The sequence below is a fragment of the Mirounga angustirostris genome, unplaced genomic scaffold (assembly GCF_029215605.1).
Source record: "Mirounga angustirostris isolate CCGP_5_RB_7025 unplaced genomic scaffold, mMirAng1.0.hap1 SCAF_17, whole genome shotgun sequence".
Classification (NCBI taxonomy): domain Eukaryota; kingdom Metazoa; phylum Chordata; class Mammalia; order Carnivora; family Phocidae; genus Mirounga; species Mirounga angustirostris.
Genome location: NW_026991725.1, coordinates 54,153,303 through 54,175,793, shown reverse-complemented (window position 1 = coordinate 54,175,793; position 22,491 = coordinate 54,153,303). Strand labels below are relative to the sequence as shown.

The 22,491-nt window shown below is 41.1% G+C and overlaps 1 protein-coding gene across 6 annotated transcripts; it reads right to left on the bottom strand.

The window, feature by feature from the left end:
- Positions 1-546: 546 nt before the first annotated feature.
- Positions 547-21,566, bottom strand: ZNF286A (zinc finger protein 286A). 6 transcript variants are annotated; one of them, XM_064583655.1, is made up of 7 exons: positions 21,253-21,397; positions 20,791-21,043; positions 19,741-19,829; positions 15,689-15,803; positions 14,391-14,483; positions 3,705-4,959; positions 547-2,772 (listed from the first exon to the last, which is right to left on the bottom strand). In XM_064583655.1, the coding sequence occupies exons 1-6, from the start codon at positions 21,316-21,318 to the stop codon at positions 3,728-3,730; spliced, it is 1,848 nt and encodes a 615-aa protein (XP_064439725.1). In that variant the 5' UTR covers positions 21,319-21,397; the 3' UTR covers positions 547-2,772; positions 3,705-3,727. The 6 variants fall into 6 exon arrangements, with proteins under 6 accessions (XP_064439725.1, XP_045745765.1, XP_064439724.1 ...); XM_045889809.3 differs by lacking the exon at positions 21,253-21,397 and adding an exon at positions 21,441-21,566 and having other exon boundaries at positions 547-4,959; XM_064583654.1 differs by having other exon boundaries at positions 547-4,959.
- Between the last annotated feature and the right edge of the window lie 925 nt (positions 21,567-22,491).

Here is a 22,491-nt window from a genome sequence, read left to right as displayed (position 1 = left end):
TAATACTTTGGGTGATGTAACATTGTCCTCCCAAAAGCCAGATGTAATTTAAAATTTACACTAAACCAGTCTACCTGATCTTGTCTAGTTTTAACGGTACTTTTTACAGTTACCCCTGCTAAATGAGTGGTGTCTTTTTCCCCATTCCCCCTCTTAAGTGAGTGGCGCCTGCACTTGGCCTGAGGACTCAACACCATTTGGTAGACACAACCTTCCTCTACTCTTTAACCTTTTTGCAGAGACATGGGCTATGGAGGGAATTCCCCAACCCATGTCTTCTGAAGTTGTGAAGCCCAGATGAACAATTAGAAATGTGACTGGTTTCCTGAATGCTACAGAGATAGTTTATGGTTGGTCTATCTTTGCCTCTTAAACTATGCTTAAATTAGGAAACTTTAGAAATGATTTACAAAAGTTTCTGACAAATATATAAACAACAGCTTTATTGACAGTGGACCAATAAGAGCAGTCAAATTTAGTTTATAGGTAACCAAAAACATTTGAAAAGTAGAACATTAAAACTTCCAAAATTCATGTTGGAGTACAAATAGTCACATTGAACGTCAAACATAAACAGAACAAATATTGAAATGTTAAGGGCCAGGGTTCCCAGTAACACTAACTCAGAGCAAGTCTCTTAACGCTATTTAAACTGCAATTAAATTACAAACTTGAGTCTCTGAAACTATCAGATAGTTCCTGGTTAAGGGAACTCAGAAAGGGAAAAAAAAGCCGATTTCCCAGGGTCTCAAGGAGGCTGTGTAGGGAGCAGCACCAGATGGAAGCAAGAGCAGAAAGAGAAGCCCCTTCTCTATGATACGCTGGACGTAGGATGGTGACAGTTCTTGATCGGTAAACAAAAGGTGTGGAAGACACATTCATTCTTTTTTTTTTTTTTTAAGATTTTATTTATTTGACAGGGAGAGATAGCGAGAGCAGGAACACAAGCAGGGGGAGTGGGAGAGGGAGAAGCAGGCTTCCTGCCGAGCAGGGAGCCCGATGCGGGGCTCGATCCCAGGACCCTGGGATCGTGACCTGAGCCGAAGGCAGATGCTTAACAACTGAGCCACCCAGGCGCCCGACACATTCATTCTTAATTTCTACCTGATTGATGCTTAGCCACTTATTGCAGACTGAGTTTGTATCTCCCCAAATTTATCTTGAAACCTAATCCCCAGTGTGATGGTACTAGGAGGTGGGGCCTCTGGAAGGTGAATAGGTCATGAGGGCAGAATTCTCAGGAAAAGGGTTAGTTGCCCTTGAAAAAGAGGCCCCAGAGCCCCCTTACCCTTTCACCATGTGACGACCTAACAAAAAGATGGTGGTCCCTGAACCAGAAAACAGGCCCTCGCCACACACTGAACCTGGTGGTGCCTTGATCTTGGGACTCCCCAGTCTCCAGAACTGTGAGAATGTTTATAAAGCCACTCAGTCTGTGGTGAGTTGTTTCGTTGTAGCAGTCCAAATGGACTGATGTTTCATTAAAATACATATATATGTATATATTTACAAACATATACAGGCTAGCTATTTAATTTATTGTGAGGTCTTTGACATGCATTGTCTTATTTAATCCTCACAACCTTACAAGAGAGGGATGATTTATTCCCATCTTACAGATGAAGACCCTGAGACTTAAGAGACAGCAAGTAGTAAGATCAAATAAATGCTAACTGGAGGTGGTAGAATTCAAACTCAGCTCTGAAAAGTCCAAGTGATCTTATTTTGTGAGTCAAATTTTGGCTCCCAAATGATGACTTTATTTTCACTCAAGTGTTTGGCACATAGAGAACTATCAAGTATTTTAGGCTTTGGAGGACATAACGTCTGCTGCAACTACTCGACTCTGACGTTGTAGCACAAATAAATGTAAATGAACGAGTGTGGTCAAGATCCAACTAAACATCATTTAGAGATAAAGGCAGGAGGCCGGACTTGGTCATGGGTCCAGGTCATAGTCTGTTGGTTCCTACTTTTGAACATGAATACGGAGTATTAAGGTGAAGAGAGCTGAGTGAGCACCTTTCCCTTTACGTTGTTCCTGTGTCACCCTCCTACCCTGACCCCTCAAGTCCCTGAGCCTTCCCACCCACCTCCACCCCCAACATGTTTTTTGTTCTTTCCAAAACCTCTCCCCAGTCCTTTCAGCCCCATTTCCTATTGTTTTAATTTCCATCATGGCTGGATTTAACCCATTCATCCTTAATGATCTTGCTCTAAACTCTATTCCTCTACTTCTCAGTAATACAACTAAGGTTTACAGAGAAGGAATTATAAAAAATAAGAGATAATATGGAGAAGGCAAGAGCATGGACTGGTTGTTGAATGTTCTTAAAGGATAGAACTTAGAAGAGAAAGAAGAAACCTGTAACTATTTTCCTTCTATCTTTTCTATACTCTTCTTTTCATAGAGTAACAATAAAAACTGATATTTGTATACTGTTTTGCTAAATATTTATTTGAACTTTTGCTTCTGTGTTTCTAATCCCATCACTGGTTTTTGGTCACCCATATAACTTATCATGTGGTTTCATGCCTTTTCTACCTTTTTTAGGGCTCTGGGATATAGCCCAACAAACATATAGGGAGAACAGTAACAACAACAAAAAATGTGGGTAGACATGAAAGCCAGAGAAACGGCAACCTCTTCTTCATAGAGGGAAGCTGTTATCCTCCAGTGAGTTACTGTCCTGTGAACTATTTTCCGTATTTGACAGGAAAGTGTGTCCTTGGGTCTCAGAGTTGCTTCAGTTCTCCTTCTTGACTAGGACCCTAAATATAATAACACATTGAACTCATCAACTTTTCAGACCCTCAACATCCTAGGGGCTTTTCTCAAAGTGACAAAGCATAGTTTACAGAAAGCAGAATAACTGTAACTGAATGAGTTGGAAATGAAATATTCCTAATACCTGATTATAGAAAAACCAAGGACTCAATTCAATGCCAAGGATAAGAAAAGAGGCATTTGATTGAAAACTGCAGTTAAGATTTTGACCCATTCTTAACTTCAGGGAAATTCCAAGGAAGTAGAAAATGAAAATCTACACAGCAGAGGGATAACAATGATCTAAACTTATGACCAGCAGAATCCAAGTGAACACAACTTAGAACCTGCAATACAGTCTATTTATGTTCATCAAATTAGACAGTAGCCTTTGGGGGAGGGAGGGAATCCAAAGCATATTTCAACTCTTAACCTTCACATTTTACAGCTAATGTAAAAGAATTAACCCTTCCTGGAGAAATGACAGTAGCTGTGCATCTGGAGCTCTCCTTTGGATCCAAAGAGGAACAACTCTGTGTCTTCCTGATGATAGAGATAGGAGTCCTCTACCTACGTTTACAAATAAGAATTTCCTTACCGAGTGAGATGCTATAACAAGGCTTTCATGTGACAAAAAGAGGGAGAAACCAGATTTCACAAGGATCAGATTGCTATCCACTCCCAAGGATTTCTTGAATTTCCATGAAAGGGTTATTTGGTAGTGGTAGTGGGGGATGGGGATCAAAATTTGAGATCCCTGGCCAGAAGCTTTCGTAATGATCAAATCAATGGATATAAGGAACTTTCTGTCTATGGCTCAAAACTACGTGTTATGCAAGTAAAAGCAGACGCATAAAGAATTGGTCCTCGAGCAGCATTTTACAGGTGTTCCACCTAAACACTCAGGTAATTTAACACAGTGATAAAGCCAACTTACATTTCTTCACATTCAGTAGTTTTTCAGAGTTGCTCTTCAGTATGAATTCTTTGATGTCTGATGAGGGATGAACTGCACTTAAAGCTTTTCCCACATTCATCACATCTGTAGGGCTTCTCCCCAGTATGAGTTCTCTGATGTTGAATAAGAGCTGATGAATGAATGAAGGCTTTCCCACATTCATTACATTTGTATGGTTTCTTTCCGATATGAATTCTTTGATGTTTAGCAAAATTTGAGCTCCGGCTGAAGGTTTTCCCACATTCGTTACACTCGTAGGGTTTCTCTCCAGTATGAATTCTCTGATGCTGAACAAGATGTGTGCTCTGACTAAAGGTTTTTCCACATTCGCTACATTCATATGGCTTTTCTCCAGTATGAACTCTCTGATGTTTAGTAAGGGATGAGCAATGGCTGAAGGCTTTCCCGCATTCCTGACATTTATAGGGTTTCTCTCCAGTATGAGTTCGTTGATGTTTAATGAGAGCTGATGAATGAATGAAAGCTTTATCACATTCATTACATTCATAAGGCTTCACTCCAGTATGAATCAACTGATGCTGCACAAGATGTGTACTTCGATTAAAACCTTTTCCACATTCATTGCATTCATACGGTCTCTCTCCAATGTGAATTCGCTGATGTATCGCAAGGGATGAGCTTTCTGTGAAGGCTTTCTTGCATTCACTGCATTCAAAGAGAATTCTAGTATGAGTTCTCTGATGTTTAGTTAAATTAGCTCTGTGGCTAAAAGATTTCCCACATTCACTGCAGCTATAGGGCTTCTCTCCAGTATGCACTCTCTGGTGTCGAATAAGCACTGAATGGTACGTGAAGAGTTCACCACAGTCGTTGCATTTATGAGGTTTTTTTTCTTTACAGGTTCTTTGCTTTTTCATTAAGTTTGATTTCTGTTTCAACCTTTTTTCAAGTGTATGGAAGGCATAGGATCCTTTGGGAGCTCTGTCTTGAGTGAGAAGAACAGATTTCTGACTCAAGTTTTTCCAATATACATCATGCTCATGAGCTCTTTCTTCAGGGAGTGAATTCACATGAGTGAACATTTCTCTCAAGTGTCTCTCCTGATTTCCTTGCTGATTCTCTAACCAATTTTCACATTCAAGAGTTGTTTCCAAGTTGGAGTCACAGACACTATTCCTTGTCAGTCTGTCTATTATTGCAGCCTGGCATGATTCTTCTTTGGAAATATCTTGCACTGAAGTTGAATCTTTGCCCTCAGGTTTAGTCTCCAGATCTGAAAGAAATTGGAAATGGAAATTTCCTTTGTTTTCAGTGCTCAACAGAAGACAGTTCTGTAACAGCTATTAAAGATGAAAGGCATGCTTCCAAGGAGTAAGTGGGTCTGACTTTTTAAGATGACTTGCGAAGAGAAGCAAATGGAAGGAAAGAAATGCACAGTATATGTGGAGAAAATGAGTAGACCTTATCCAGGATAGTCAAAAGGGGGGAAAAGATGACCAGAAATACAGGAGAAGGAGAGATGCAGATGAAGCAATATATCACTGGATGAGCAGGAAAAGAGCACACTAGATCAGAAGAGGGAAGAAACAAATTCTTACTGAATACCTACTGCTGTAATAAATATAGTTATCACTTTAGTGTATAGGGCATTATGACTTCTAGGTTTCCAGCCATCTAGTCCTACTCATGTCCAAATATGCATTCCATTTCCAGTTTAATCTTCCCTAACAATGTTTTTATAATACATCTCTGATCAAAAATCTCCTATGATCTCCCAAAGATATAATGGCAAATATATGATATTATATGTACACAAGGCTACTCATTGTTAACACTGAGATAGCAAAAGACTGGTAACATCTCAATATCGATTTTAGAGAGCTGATTAAATACACTATGATGTAGACATAAAATGCAACTTTTTAAAACATCAGAAAGAGGGGCGCCTGAGTGGCTCAGTCATTAAGCGTCTGCCTTCGGCTCAGGTCATGATCCCAGGGTCCTGGGATCGAGTCCCACATCGGGCTCCCTGCTCGGCAGGGAGTCTGCTTCTCCCTCTCCCACTCCCCCTGCTTGTGTTCCCTCTCTCGCTGTGTCTCTCTCTGTCAAATAAATAAATAAAATCTTAAAAAAAAAAAAAAAAAATCAGAAAGATCTCCATATATAGATATGAAGTTATCGCCAGGATACATAAAATACTTTTTTAAAAAATGAGCAAGCTGAAAGTGTGTATGGTTTGCTACTCTTTATGTAGAAAAAATGGGGGGGGAGATACAAATATATGTACATATTTGGTTATATTTTCAAAAACCAAGGACAGACAAATGAAATAGTAATAAAAATGGTTGCCTATAGGGAAAGTATCAGAATAGAGGAGAGAGAGCAGGGATGGAAGCTAGACCTCTCTAAATATATCTAATATATTAGAATTTTTATATCTAATATAAAACTACTTTATAAAGCTAAAATAATTTAAAGAGTGTGGTGGGTCAAAGGAATAGATAGATCAATGAAACAGAAGAGCAACTTCAGAAATAGTTGAGCATATACAATTAAAAACAATACAAAGGTGATATTTCAGTCAGTCAACAAAAGATAATTTGTTTTCCAACAAATGGTGCTACGACAACGGATTACACATTTAGAAGAAAATTAAGTTAGATCTGTCCCTCCTTCTATACAGCCAAATGAATTCTATTACTTCACCAAGCTACTCTTCTATCCATTTATTCAATAGTTATCCACTGAATATCTACCATATGCTCGGCTCTGTGCTAGGCACTAGGGAAAGACACACGCACACGAGGGGAGAGAGAATTCAGTCTAACATTCACAAATGCATATAAAAATGCACCTGTCATAATTAAGGCAAAGTATGGAGGAATAAACGGCAAATGACCCTATGAAAAAATGTAAGAGGGGAAATCTAGGGAAATGAGGGGAGACTTACTCTGAGGAAGTAAATCACTGAGCTGAAATGAAAGTGGGGTTGGAGTTCAGGTGAGTGTTGCAGATAATTGGCACAAAAGCACAGAGGTGAGCATTCCAGGGAGAGGGAATGATATGAACCAAAGCACCAAGGTGAGAGGAACATACAAGGGAAGCAGTGGTTGAGAGCATGGACTCTGGAATCTGAATGCATGAAGATAATCCCAGCTCTGCTACTTACAAGCTGTGTGACCTAGGGCAAATTATTTAATCTCTTTCAGTTTCTTTATGCGTAAGATGGGCAGTAACAGTACCTACTTCATGAGAAATAATGACAGTACCTACCTTAAAAAGCATTAAAGGAGTGTAAACCACTAAAATTTCTGACACAGTGTAAGTGCTAATAGTCTGACGTAATAAGGCTGGTATAGGGATGTAGGTAGAAATCCTAAAGTATGGTCCATAAACCCCCGGGAAGCCAGAAGTTCAAAATTATCTTCAATATGATGTTTAGATGTTCTTTGCCTCTTTCAATGTCTTGTCATTGGCACCGTTGCAAAAGTAATCATGGTAAAACTGCTTACGACTTAGCACAAATCGGGGCAATGACAACAAACTTACTAGCAGCTGTATTCTTCCCTGCCATGTATGCTCAGTTAAGAAAAAAAAGGTGCCAGTTTCACTTAAAAATGTCTCAGGAAACAGTAAACACTATTGATTTCATTAAATTTCAAGCCTTGAGTGTATGTCCTCTTAAAATTCGGAATTGATGAAATAGAAAATATTCATAAAGCAATTCTGTTCATATCAAAGTATGCTGGTGTCTTGAAGAAAACCACTTGTGGGATCATTTGACCTGTGAGCTGAACTAGCCACTTTCTTCATGGACCACAATTTTTACTTGGAAGAATGACTGACAGACAAAATATGTTATCCAAGTTGAGTATTTGACATTTTCTCAGAAATGAACAAAGTGAGCTTGTCACTTCAAGGAAAACAACAGTATTCAATAAAATTGCAGCTTTTGGGCAGAAATAAGAATTTTGGAAAACTTGTATCTGCTCTGGAGAGCTTGGTAGCTTCTTAATCCTTAAAGACTTTTCTGATAAGGTCAGTGGTGATATTAAAAGTTGTGATTTAAAAAACACTACATAATCTAATGTGTCAATACTTAGGAGATCTGCATAACTCAGTGCACCAGTATTTTCCAGAAGATCAGTAGATTTTAACAAAAGAGTATGAAAAATTCATGGATCTGGTTCCAGATGCCACATTATATCTGATCTTTAAGAAAGTAACACTTCCCCAGGGGCACCTGGGTGGCTCAACTGGTTAAGTGTCCAACTCTTGATTTTGGCTCAGGTCATGATCTCAGGGTCCTGGGATTGAGCCCCACGTTGGGCTCCACACTCAGTGGGGAGTCTGCTTGAGGATTCTCTCCCTTTGCCCCTCCCCCTGCTCACAGGCACGCACGTGCACGCTCTCTCAAATAAATCTTAAAAAAAAAAAGGAATGTAACACTCGCCCAGTTTTGCTGTAGTATCACAGTAGCCACACTTATCTGAAAAAGCTATGAAATATCTCTCCCTTTTCCAACTATATATTGGTGTGAGGCTGGATTTCCTTCATACAAGTCAACCAAAACAACACATCACAGCAAACTGCATTCAGAAGCAGGAGTGAGAATATAGATTTGCAAAAATGTAAAACAATGCATTCTCGTCAATGGAATTTTTTTGCAGCAAATAGGTGTTTTTATAAAAATTGTATTATTTGTGTTAACATGAAATGGGTTTTGTTGTTTTTAAATGACTTAATAGTTTAAATTTTTTTTAATTTTCATTTCTAATACAGTAAGTGTTGGTAAATATAACCGAAACATAAAATATAAGCACATTAAAAAAAGCTCTTTAGGATCCTCAGTAATTTGAAACGTGTGATGCCAAAGTACTTAAGAACCGCTATGCTAGAGTACAAAAACAGGGAGAGTAGGTGTGAGATTAGGTTGGAATAATGAGTAAAAGCCAGATTTTATAAGACTGTGTAGGCCTCAAGGGTTTTGGTTGTTATCCTAAGAGCAATGGGAAGACACTGGAATGTTTTAAGCAAAAGGATGGCACCACCAGATTTGTATCTTGAAACCATCACTCTCACTGTGATATAAAAGACTGGTGTAAATCTATGCGGACAAAGGTAGAATCGAGATTATCACAGTGGTCCAGGCAAACAAGAGAGAGATGGAGGGATGCTAACAATGAAAAAAATATTTACAGTATGACTGGATAAATGCAAAGTTGAACTGGATTAAGAAAGAGAGGAAAGTGTAAAAACTGTTCATAGATTTCTGGCTTCTGCAATTTGGTAAGACAGAGTGTCATTAAGACAATAACTGGAAAAGGACCCTACTGGGAGGATGGAGAATTTGGGCCTATATCAGGCACTCAGTTATTTATTTATTTATTATTTTTTTTTTTAAGAGAGAGCACACATGAGTGGCAGGAGGCGGAGAGGGAGAGGAAGAATCCACGCTGGGCTGGATCTCACAACTGTGAGATCATGACCTGAGCAGAAATCAAGAGTCGTAGGTTTAACCAAGAGCCACCCAGATGCCCCCAAGCAATCAGTTTTAAACATGCTCTATGGAGGCATCTTTAACATAAGCACATGGAGACATCAAATAGTTACACAAATGTTTAGAACAGGAGGCCAGAGGAGATATGTAGGCTGGAAATACAAATTTGGGATTCATCTAGATAGAGCTGGTAATTTGGTTGTGGGAGAAAACAGAGGCTGCAAACAGGTGACCAGTGGGACAAATCTGACCCTCAGACATGTTTTGTTTGGCCCACACTATTTATAGAAATTTTTGAGATTGGTGACAACATTTAACAATGGGGAGATTTCACATAGAAATTCAAATTTTGGGTTTCTCTTGGAAAAAACTAGAAGCATACTGCATGACAATAACCAACTGGAGCAAAGACTGGCAATTATAGCTTGCTGCTATTTTTCTAAATAAAGTTTTATTGCAACACAACCATACCCATTCATTTATGAACTAAGACTGCTTTCCATACTACCATGGCAGACTGAGGAGTTGCAGCAGAGGCCGTATGTCTCACAAGATAAATTATTCACTATCTAGCCCTTTGCATAAAAAAACTTGCCAGCTTTTGAGCTAGAGCTATTGGAAGAATGGCCACTCCTTTCGGTTGAGGTGTGTGTTCTTCCAGTTTATCAGTGCCACCCTGCTTACCTTGCTTGCTTCACTCTGATAGGTTACCTGCTGTCCCATGTAGACGCTCAAGTTTATGATTCCAAGTATACAGAGGGATGAGAGAGTAAAACCAAGCCTTGAGCAATTCAAACATTCAACTGTTCAGAAAAGAAAGCTAAGAAGACACGACCAGAGAAGAGGCGATTCCAAATGGATTAAGGATTTAAAAGAAAAATTAAAGGACAAATATAAGAGAACAGAAGCAAATATTTCTTTGATCTTGGAGGGAGAACTTTTGAAGCACTAATCAAAAATCAGAAAACTGAGAAGATTGTAATGCATTAAATTTGTACATTAAAAAGCACAGCAAGGGGCACCTGGGAGGCTCAGTCGTTAAGGTCTGCCTTCGGCTCAGGTCGTGATCCCAGGGTCCTGGGATCGAGCCCCATCGGGCTCCCTGCTCGGCGGGAAGCCTGCTTCTCCCTCTCCCACTCCCCCTGCTTGTGTTCCCGCTCTCGCTGTCTCTCTCTCTATCAAATAAATAAATAAAATCTTAAAAAAAAAAAAAAAAAAAGCACAGCAAAACCGAAGAGTAAAAACTAGAAAAAATGTCTGACAAGGAATATATGCCTCATGTATGAAGAGTTCTTCTAGATCATTCAGAAAATGGCAATATCTCCCACATAAAAAGGGAGATGGGTGGTGAATAGGCAAGTCACAAAAACTGACAGGCCTACAAGGGGAAACAGACATAATCGATAATCACAGGGGAAGATTTTAAAACTCCGTATTCCAAAGAACAAGAAGATTTTAAAAAGCAGAATATTAAAGCAAGATTTCCTTTTAGAGACATACATACTATAAAGTATAATAATTCAAACAACATGTTAGTGCAGCACAGATAGACAAATAAACCAGAGAGCCTAGAAACAGACCGAAGTATACACAGGACAAGAGTTTTCCAGAATTGGTGTTACAAATCTGTGACAAAATGTAGATTTTTCAATAAACGATGCTGGACTATCAGCTTTAAGCATGGAAAAGAGATAAAAGTAGTTCCTTATTCACACAATAAGCAAAAAAGCCCCAAGAGGACCTACCTGTAAGACAAAACTTGAACATTTTATTTTTATTTTATTTTTTTAAAGATTTTATTTATTCATTTGAGAGAGAGACAGAGAGAGTACAAGCAAGGGGAGAGGCAGAGAGAGGGGGAGAAGCAGGCTCCCCACTGAGCCGGGAGCCCAACACAGGGCTTGATCCCAGGACCTGGAGAGCACAACCCGAGCCGAAGGCAGACGCCCAATCATCTGAGCCACCCAGGCGCCCCAAAACTTGAACATTTTAGAATAAAGTACAGATTGTCTTCCTGACACTGGAATAAGGAAGACAATTCAGAAAAAAAAGGTAAACCATTAAAAAAGAGAGAGAAATCTGATAACATTAAAATTTTTAAATTATTTTTTTTTAAGATTTTATTTATTTATTTGAGAGAGAGAGCACAAGCAGGGGAAGTGGCAGGCAGAGGGAGAGGGAGAAGCAGGCTTCCCGATGAGCAGGGAGCCTGATGCGGGGCTCAATCCCAGGACCCCGGGATTATGACCTGAGCCAAAGGCAGCCACTTAACCGAGTGAGCCACCCAGGAGCCTCTAAAGTTTTTAAATTCTGTATGCTTAAGACACCTTAAAAGAGAATAAGCCACAGATAAAAACAACCATTTTTTTTTCTCACCAGTTTGTAATGGTACCTCTGTCATATAGTACTATTTTTTTTTTTTTAAAGATTTTATTTATTTGACAGAGAGAGACACAGCGAGAGAGGGAACACAAGCAGGGGCAGTGGGAGAGGGAGAAGCAGGCTTCCCGCTGAGCAGGGAGCCCGATGCGGGGCTCGATCCCAGGACCCCGAGATCATGACCTGAGCCGAAGGCAGACGCTTAACGACTGAGCCACCAGGCACCCCTGTCATATAGTACTATTTAAAATGTATAAAGAACTCCAACAAATCAAGAGAAAGATGTGAATGGCCCAATTTCAAAAAACAAGACAAAGGATATGAACAGGTAATTTACAAAAGAGGAAGCCTGAATAACTAACAAGCATATGAAGTACTCAAAACTCATTCATAACCAGAGAAATGTAAATTAAAAAACATGAAATTTCATTTCATACCCAACAGCCTGCTGCAAATTACTAAATCTGACAGCATCAACTGTTTACCAGGATGGTGGAAGGACCTTGGCAGGTCCTAATAAAGCTAAACATGAGATGATACTTTAAGATCCAGAGTTATTCTTTTTTTTTTTTTTTTTAAGATTTTATTTATTTGCGAGAGAGAGAATGAGAGACAGAGAGCATGAGAAGGAGGAAGGTCAGAGGGAGAAGCAGACTCCCCGCCGAGCAGGGAGCCCGATGTGGGACTCGATCCAGGGACTCCAGGATCATGACCTGAGCCGAAGGCAGTCGCCTAACCAACTGAGCCACCCAGGCGCCCGATACGATGCTTTTTATTAGGTACATTTTTTTTTTTAATTTTAGACTTACTGAGATCTTTTAGAGTTATTTAGACATAAGTGTATGTCATATCCCATTCTTGTACATGTGCACAAAGGAAAATATAAGTGTGACAAATTGGTTAAGGTATTTCTAAAACTTCCTCACATTCAGAGTGTCTCTCTCTCTCTTTTTTAAAGATTTATTTATTTGAGAGAGAGAGAGAGAGAGCAAGAGCATGGGGAGGGGGCAGAGGGAGAAAGAGAAACTTCAGCAGACTCTGCGTTAAGCATGGAGCCCGATTTAGGGCCCAATCCCACGACCCTGAGATCACGACTTGAGCCGAAACCAAGGGTCCGACGCTTAACCAACTGAGCCACCCAGGCACCCCCAGAGTTATTCTGATTATGTACCTAAACCAACTCTCAAGATGAATACAAAGAGCCAACAAAACAATGATCGTTGCGACTCTTATTAACGGCAAAGGTAAAACAAGCCATTTAATTTATTCACACAATGGACTTACTCCACAGCAGTTAAAATAAACGCAATTCATCTGTTTTAACATGGATTACTATCAAAATACAAGGTGAAGTTTAAAAAAAAAAACTCGATCACAAAATAAAAAGTATAACATAATACTATATATACGTACTTGTTTTTTGACATGCGTGTATGTATATGTACCCATGCACATTAGAATGATGTGCCCCAACTAGTTACTTCTAGGGAGAAAGCAAGTAAAAGGTCTTTAACTAAATCTGTAAATTTTGGGGCGCCTGGGTGGCTCAGTCATTAAGCGTCTGCCTTCAGCTCAGGTCATGATCCCAGGATCCTGGGATCGAGCCCCACATCGGGCACCCTGCTCCGTGGGAGGCCTGCTTTTCCCTCTCCACTCCCTCTGCTTGTGTTCCCTCTCTAGCTGTCTCTGTGTGTCAAATAAATAAATAAAATCTTTAAAAAAAAAAAAATCTGTAAATTTTTTCTTTCTTTTTAAGAAACTTTGTTTTTTAAAAGATTTTATTTATTTATTTTAGAGGGCACAAGTTAGGGGAGGGGCACAGGGAGAAGGAGAGAATCTCAAGCAGACTCTGCACTCGCAGATGCGGGGCTCGATCTCATGACCCTGAGATCATGACCTCAACTGAAATCAAGAGTCCGATGCTTAACTGACTACACCACTCAGGCACCCCGACGGTTAGCGGTTTTTAACAATCTTTTAATTAAGGTATGTACATTTTTAAAAAAATTTAATGGGATTACACACTTAATAGGCTATAGCATCGTATAAACCTAATTTTCACAGGCAATGGGAAATTAAAAAATTAATTTGAATTCCTTTATTGCAATACTTGGCTTTACTCTGGTGGTCTGGAACCAAACCCACACTATCTCCAAGGTATGCCTGTTTGTGTTCGCCAGAAGACATATAAAAGAATATACACAGCAGCACTATTCATATAGCCCCAAACTGGAAACCTCCCTGATGCCCATCTTAAGAGAATGGATAAACTGGTATACTGACATAATAAAAGTCTGCACAACAAAAAGAATGAACTACAACTACATGCAATAACATGGCTGTATCTCACAGTAAGGTTCAGTGAAGAAAGCCAGATGTTGGAACATAGTTCAAGAACAGCCAAAACTAATCTATGGTGTTAGAAGTTAGGATAAGGTTACCCTTGGAAGGAATGAAGCGACAAGAGTACTTCTAGGCTGGTGAGGTTGCTTCTTGATCTGGACACTAGTTATATGAATGTGTCCATTTGTGAAAATTCACAGAACTGTACAGTTATATTTTTATTTTATATTGCAAAACAGAGGAAAGAAACAATGGCAAAACAAGCAAATTATTAGCATATGTTTGATTTTGACAGTGAATACCTGTTACTTTTCCCCCCAACTTTTATATTATTTAAAATGCTCTATCACTTAAAATAAGACAATTAAAAAAATAAATGCACATAGGCATTTCTAATATTCTTTCCTAAGCACTGAAAAGCGCCCCCTTTACACTGTCCTGCAGGACTATTATTTCTGAAGACTCCCATGTGTCTGACTCACCCGAATAGCTGCTTTTGGGGGCTTTTCTCTCAAGCATCAATGGTTCTTTTCCATTCTCCAAATTGTAGTTCTCAGGTTTGGAAACTGGAAGCCCTGCTCGTTTAAAAAAAGAAAGAGCAAAAAGCAAGAGGACTTAATAACAGGACTTAACTATTTGTGATGGGCACAAAGATCTATTCTATAGCATAGACCCAACTCTCTGATCTACAAAGACAGGTCAGGAATGAGGGAGGATGGGTCTCTGAATGAAGCTTAAAATATTTGCAGCAAGTCTGTGTCTGGTAAGGAGCTTATATGCATTGGAAAAGGCAAATGTTTTTGCCTGTCAAAAAGAAGAGAACTTCTCAGGGCGCCTGGCTGGTTCAGTCCATACAGCACGTGACCCTTGATCTCAGGGTCATGAGTTCACGCCTTACATTGGGCATAGAGCTTACTTTAAAAAAAAAGAGAGAGAAGATAATTTCTCTTTCTCTATTGAGTAAGTTCCAGGGAGACACTGCAGGTGAGTCCTTAGCTTCAGGAAGAAATGGAGAAAGTGGGACCTCTGCGGCAGCACCCAAAAGTTGTGACCGTGGTGACTAGAGTTTTTGTCTTCTTTCTAATGGTTTTTCCCTTTCTTCCTTCTTCAGTAACCAGAACCCACTTTCTTAGGGAATTTATTACATAAGCACAAAAGTAATTCAAGGCAAAAACATTCAACTGGAAAATAATGGCAACAAACTAAGGGTCCAGATATAATTTATAATGTTCATGTATAAATATCACTGGGAAGAGTTAACACAGTTTCTTCTACCCCCCATATGAACACATATGTGTGCACACGCATGTGCGCACATGCACACCCCCTGGAGAGGTGAGCACAAGATCCACACTGGCCGGAGAGTACTCTCTCTAACTGGAAGAATCATGTAACCTCAGAGCTGCCAAAGTCCATCTTTGCCATATGCGGAGAGCCTAAGAATAAAGCTAATATGGGGCAAAGCCAAGCCACGTGTTTAAAAAAATTAAGAAAATTTCTGTCAATACATATGATTCCCTGAATCAAGAATTGTTATCCCCTTTAAGCCAGTGTGAATTAGGTTTCTATCATTTGAATCCAAAGAATTTTGATACAAAACCAGCACAGACATTTCACCAAGAACCTAGGGCAGAAACAGATTTTCTCTGGGCCCAAAGGGATCAATACTTTATGATTTCTGAATGCAAAAGTGAAGGCTTCGTTAAGCTATTTCACTTTCAATAATGTAATGATGTCCCCATACGCGAATTCCAGAGTCACGATGAGAACCCATCCTTACAAAGCGAGACCAGGTTCCTATAGTTCTCCAGCATCACCTCCCTTTGTGCAGGATCCAGCTTCCCCCACTCCTCTGGGGTAAAATCCATGGCCACGTCCTTGAATGTCACTGATGCCTAAGACATAAACATACTTTTGTTCACCATCTCTCACTTGACAGACTCAATTTCACCCCCCCAGTTTCTGCTGGCCCTAGATAGATGCATAAGCTATACACAGGACGGGAAATGACTGCGATAAATGACAAGCATTCTAATGTATTCAGATTTGGAATACTCTATGTATAAAGTCACTGGGTATCAATCAAATGCCAGGCACACTGTGCTGGAGTCGGTATGAGAACCCAAAGAAGTAAGACTATGGTTTCTCTGTTGAGACTATCATTTTTCTGGGGAATAAAGAGTTAAAACATGAACCAATGGACCAACAATGCAATTTGGCAAAGTAAACAGAATTCAGGCAGAGGAAAAAGGCATGTCTGAGTCATTCTCCTTGCGAGTCCTCAACAAAAATGTAAAGAATCAATCTAGCCAATCAAAGATGAACTGAAATACAGAACCTGCAAATGTGAAGAAGTCATGCAATGAAAAGAACGGCAGCGAGCACCAAATCCAGTCACGCACGGAATTCAAGGCAAAAAGCATTAAACTGGAAACTAACAGGAACAAATTAATTGAATGTACAGATATAACTTATAAATGTTCTGTGTAAATTTCATAGGATCAAGTTTATATAACACAAAATATAGAAATTAAAATAAGTGAGGTAAATGTTAACTTTCGGAGAATCTGAGTGGAGAGTATATGAAAAATCTTTTTACTATTTACATCATTTATTTAAGTCTAAAATTATTTCAAAATAAAGTTCCCAAAGTGGAAAGAATCTGAGATTTAAATAACAAGAATAAAAACAAGACAAAACAAAACCAAGAATCATCCTTGGAAAATAAAATATAAAAATCATTAAGTAGCCACTGAGTAGATATTATGAGGAAAAATGACCTTGATCCTATAATCTGCATATCTATACCTAAAATGACACTCGATAGAAATTAATTTCCAAACCATTAAAAGAAAAAAAACAGAACAAAAATGCAAACGATTGCACAAAAGGCAGGAAATACAAAAGAATAAAGAAAGCATAATGAACAGAATTATAAAAATCACATGGCAAGAAAAATTTGAAACATAAAAGTAGTTAATATGGGGGCACCTGGGTGACTCAGTCGGTTAAGGGTTAAGCGTCTGCCTTCGGCTCAGGTCATGATCCCAGGGTCCTGGGATTGAGCCCCCATATCGGGCTCCTTACTCAGTGGGGAGCCTGCTTCTTTCCCTCCCTCTGCCGCTCCCCCTGTTTGTACTCTCTCTCTGTCAAATAAATAAAATCTTTTTTAAAAAAAGTAATTAATATGAATTAGTTCATTTACCTTATAAAATGGGTTTTTTAAAAAAACCACATCCTGTTTACAGAAAGGACACTCAAATAAAAATCCCAAAGCTGGGGATAAGAAGGAAGTGGAAAGAGATATACACCAAACTGTTACCCTCAGTAGGGAGAGGGGGAGGGCTGAATTTGGGGAGGTAAGTAATACTATCTTTACCTTTATATTTATATATGTCTGTGCTGTTCACCTGGTTACAGTGAGCAAGAATTAAAACTTTAATATTTTTAAAAATCTAGTAAGTTAAAGATAAAAAAACAAAACAAAACAGCCCAGGCAAATTCTAGTAAGAAAGGTAGTTGTTGGGCGCCTGGGTGGCTCAGTTGGTTAAGCGACTGCCTTCGGCTCAGGTCATGATCCTGGAGTCCCTGGATCGAGTCCCGCATCGGGCTCCCTGCTCGGCAGGGAGTCTGCTTCTCCCTCTCCCACTCCCCGTTTGTGTTCCCTCTCTCACTGTGTCTTTCTCTGTCAAATAAATAAATAAAATCTTAAAAAAAAAAAAAAGAAAGGTAGTTGTTAACATCAAACAAAATCTAATGCAATGTGGAAGAGTGTTTTTTGTTTTTTTTTTCCATAAAAGATTTAATCCACCCTGAAGCTGTAACAGTCTTGAATTCATTATCAAGGTGCTGAAATATATAAAGCATTCACCCTCCCTCTGGTACCTACACCCTGATTCTCCTCTGGCCCCTACGCTTGGCAGGTAGTACCAATTCCAACCCCGACTCATGGGTGGGATGTGTGTGTGTATGAGTGTGTGCAGGTATATTCCCTAGGTCTCACCAATTAATTAGAGAGTTACAATTATATGTGGCCCATAGTGGTGCCAGAATGTACCTAATACCCATTCAAGAGTTAATTCCAGGACTTGAGCTGGAATGACTAGGAGAGAAGATGCTTTTTTCCCTCTGGTCTTCAACACGGGAAGATGTAAGCCTATATTAGTTAGGAACAGGCACTAGGGAAAAAAAGTCTGCTTGAGAGCAAAATCCAATGAGGGGGGAAAAAAAAAAGCTCAATGAAATGGAGAGACTATGTACTAATATTACTGTTTGGGTTCTATTTCTAGCCATACCCGGATTTTTCAGTTATGTTACTCAATAACTCTTTTTGCTTAAGCCAGTTTGAATTTTCATGAGCTGCAACTTAAAACCTCTTGACTGATACAGTCTTCAATACTCATGTAAGGCAGTTGAGAAACCAATGGAAATAAGCAAGTATATAAGGATCCTGAGGAGGGGCTCCTGGCTGGCTTGGTCAGAAGAGCGTATGACTCTTGATCTTGGGGTTGTGAGTTTGAGCCCCATGTTGGGTGTGGAGATTGCTTAAATAAAAAAAAATTAAAAAAAAAAAAAGGGTCCTGAGAAGTCACTTTTCAAACAGTACCAATATGCAATGTCTACTTTTTACACTCTGGATTATAGCAGCAAAAAGGCTAACAGAGGTATGCCACACACATCATGGAGAGCTCTTTTCTCCTACCCAACTTCTTTTCATAAAAATGTTCAAATATACAAAAAATTGAGAGACTAACACACTATTCACCCATATAGTACAAGCACCACTCAAATTCAACAATTCTTGATATATATTCTCTTGGTAGGGGGGAGGATTGGAAAGTAAGCTGCAGACATAACACTTCACCTCTAAAATACTTTAGCGTTCATCATCTTGGAGGGCTGGGTTCTAACTCTTTAAATTAAACCTTCCACAGGCTTTCCCTTTCTAGCACTTCCTTGAACTATTTGAATACTTGTTTTCATAATTCACTTCAGCATTTAAGGTGCTTTCTTAATTTTCTATTTAACACTCATATGTATGTTGTTTCCCTTAGACAAATGTATTTTAATAGATACGTGCCACAGTTACTTTTATTTTTTATTTATTTATTTTTTAAAGATTTTATTTACTTATTTGACAGACACAGCAAGATGGGGAACACAAGCAGGGGGAGTGGGAGAGGGAGAAGCAGGCTTCCCGCCAAGCAGGGAGCCTGATGCGGGGCTCAATCCCAGGACTCTGGGATCATGACCTGAGCTGAAGGCAAACGCTTAACAACTGAGCCACCCAGGCGCCCCCCAAATTTACTTTTAAAATAGTTTCCTATGCTATCCAAGCACAGAAATAAGCATAAAAGTTCAAAGAAGGGCAATGCTTTCTACATGCCCATTGAATGACGATAAATACTAGGCCGAGAAGGTACTGTGGGTACGTAGAAGACATTTTCTACCAAGTCCATTAGGTACCCAAGTAGTCCCTTAGAACTGGAACCCACCTCTCTATTATATGGGCTCTAGTGGACAAAGAAACTCCACCTCAAAAACAAGGGAGTGCATCTGTACTTCCAGAAATAAGGGGGTATTTTTAAATCTTTTTTTTTTTTTTAAAGATTTTATTTATTTATTTGAGAGAGAGAGAACGAGAGAGAGAGCACATGAGAGGGGGGAGGGTCAGAGGGAGAAGCAGACCCCCTGCTGAGCAGGGAGCCCGATGCGGGACTCGATCCAGGGACTCCGGGATCATGACCTGAGCCGAAGGCAGACGCTTAACCAACTGAGCCACCCAGGCGCCCGAGGGGGTATTTTTAATAACCAGTAGAGACTCACACTCACCTGGGATCTGGCTGTGAGGCGCAGAGCTGCCACTTCTCCCTCTTCTGTGCTCCGCTCTTGGGAAAAGGGAGAATCCTGGGAAGACAGAGCTAAGGGCAAGAAAGCAGTAATGATGGGGCCTAGATCCATCTTGTGACTCAGATTTACAAGTCTAAAATTCCCTCCACCATACTCACGGTGCTCCCTACAAACACTGTAAGGGAAGGGAGCCCCAAACAACCCAGGATCCCAGGATCATGAAGAAATGTCCAGAAGTGTTGCTACTCAGGACTTAAATTCACTCAGTTGCTATAATTCTAACACATTCTGGAAAGATGGCACTCTCTGTTCTAGAAATAAAACTAAGTCAGTTTTCTCCCTGAGCTGAATGTCCATATCAGAAAAACAGGCTCAATAGTTTACAAAAATCACCCTGCAGGCTTATTTAAAACGAAGACTGCTGCACCCCACCTCCAAATAATTATCGTTAGTTGAGTCTGCGGCAATCTAGAAATCTAACAGGCGCTCAGGAAGGTAATCCTGATGTAGGTTACAGACCAAACTTCAACAAAGACTGCTCTAGTAAACTGGAAGTCAGTCACCGACTTCTAGGCCCGTTTTCTGCTATATAACACAAAAAATGATTTGCTTATTGAAATCACATGGTAATCGTGCAAAGTGGCATAAAAGGTGTGGAAAATATTTTTGCCAACCAAAAAGCTAAATTCTCAGACCCATGATTGAGGCTTGGTTGGCATAAGCATCTGGGAGGAAGAATGTGTGAGAAAAAGTAATCGAGGCTATGCTCACGCCTTACAAGCTAACCTTCCGCTCGGATTCTGGGGGTGGCTTTGAAGGGTCCATTGTGCGCCCAGCTGGAGAGGAGGGGGGGGGTGGATCCCACACCAAGCCCTTCGTGCTCCCTCCGAGAGCCCATCGGTCCCCCAGACAAAGGAGACGGACGCCCTCTCCGCCAGGAGCCACCTCCTGGGAGGCAACTGATTTCCCTTCAGGAGGAAAGAATTTCGCCCTTCCACAACACAAGTTCAACAACACTCCAGCAACTCTTACCTCTCTTCTCGGGCATGTTGGCCAAGTCGGTCTCCATGATCACCACCTGCTCCCGGTTCTGAATATTCCGATCCCCCCCCCCCCCGCGCCCCAGTTCAGACTTCTCCAGGCAGAATAGTGAGAAGCCCCCGTGGCCTCGTCGTCCTCCTTCCTGCCTTCCCTCCCGGGGCTCTACTGGAAGGCTTCGTTCGATCAGGTCGGGTCGGACTTCTTCCTCACTCTCGAGCCTGGCTCGGTCCTCCGAGGCTGGAACCTGGAAACCCGGGGACAGCATCCCTGAGGCTGGGTGCCAGGTGCCTGTCCCTGCCGCCTGCAGCTGTCCCTGAGGGCACCGAGCGGCTGCGAGGGACCAGCCAGGTACCAGGCGCGCAGACAAATCCCGCCGCGCTCCGGGCTCTCCCCAAAGCCCCGCAACGGCCCCGCGCCCCGCCCCTCGCGCACCCGCCGGCACAGCGCTCGCACCCGCGTCCCGGGGAGGCGGCAGCCGCGGGCGGGATTCGTGCCGGAGCGCGAAGGGATGGGGCTCATGGTCCGCCTTCGAGGCCCCTTCCACTAACGCTCACTCCAGCCCCGACTCGGCACGAACTGATGCCCCCGGGGCCACCATCAGGGCTGAGCCGAGAAGAGCGCCATGGGAACGTCCAACTCACCTCCCATCCCGGGCCTGACAAAGGCTACGAACTTCTTGGGCCAGCTCGGAGTCGCGCATGCGTAAGAAGGAGCGGGGCAAGGCTGGCAGGCCTCAGCCAGCCCCGGAACTACGAATCCCAGAAGCCCTTGGGGGTGGCCAGACTCCGTTTCTCTGCAGGTGGGAGCACACGTGGCGCGGCTGGGAGAATCGAAGGAGCCGTGGTCTCCTTCCCTCTCGCGAGAGTATCGGACCGCATCGCTGGTGTGGGTTTCACCCGAGAGAGAGCGCGAACGCCAGGGAGACGGAGCCGAGTTAGTGGCGGTACCCGAGCTTTGTCTGCTCGTGGGACTGCAGCGCAGTGCTTAGGGCTGCTGAGGAGCTCAACCCTAATGACTCAACTGTAAGCTGTATTACAGTATATGGCTTTTCCCATATTTCTGTCCTCCCCAGACTCATCCTTTGCCTTCCAACAATGTGATAGGTGTATTTTTGGGAACAGCAGATTGTCACTGCTTTGTGATACCGGAAATTAACTTGTGTGAAATAGATGAGTTGAAAAGACTCAGCCAGTTTCAACAACTTGGAGCAACGCATTCTTTGCAGCCATAGAAATTAAATTTATCGCAAGAGGTTGTTCAATGGAGCATGGTTAGTCTCTAATTCTGCTCTTGCGGTAATCTACCCACCCAAACTCTAAAACACCTAAACTGCTCTTGCTCTTCTCAGTGAATTGTTTTCACTGTCCACAAACCCACTTGCAATAGCCAGAACCAGAATATCCTCAACTCTTCCTTTTCACTGTCTACCTCCAGGTCCTATTTATTATATTTTTAAACAACCCTCCCATTTGTCCATCTCTCTCTGTTCCCACTGGCATTACCTTATTTCTGGCTACCCCCATTTCACTAGGATTACACTCAGTCTCCTAAGTGATTTCCCTAACTCCAGTTTTCTTTCCCAGTGGTCCATTCTCCACACTTTCTGGCCGGTGATCATTCTAGAGCAAGAACCTAATGTAACTTTACTGCTTAAAACTTTTGAAATGGCTTTCAAAAACTTTGGGGAAAGAT

Excerpts from the sequence above, each read along its gene's own strand:
- ZNF286A (XM_064583654.1), bottom strand. The coding sequence starts at position 21,318 with ATGAGCCCCATCCCTTCGCGCTCCGGCACGAATCCCGCCCGCGGCTGC. Across the intron at positions 19,830-20,790 it reads CAACATGCCCGAGAAGAGAG|CTCTGTCTTCCCAGGATTCT; the intron begins GTAAGAGTTGCT and ends TCTTGCCCTTAG. Across the intron at positions 4,960-14,390 it reads CCCCAAAAGCAGCTATTCGG|ATCTGGAGACTAAACCTGAG; the intron begins GTGAGTCAGACA and ends AATTTCTTTCAG.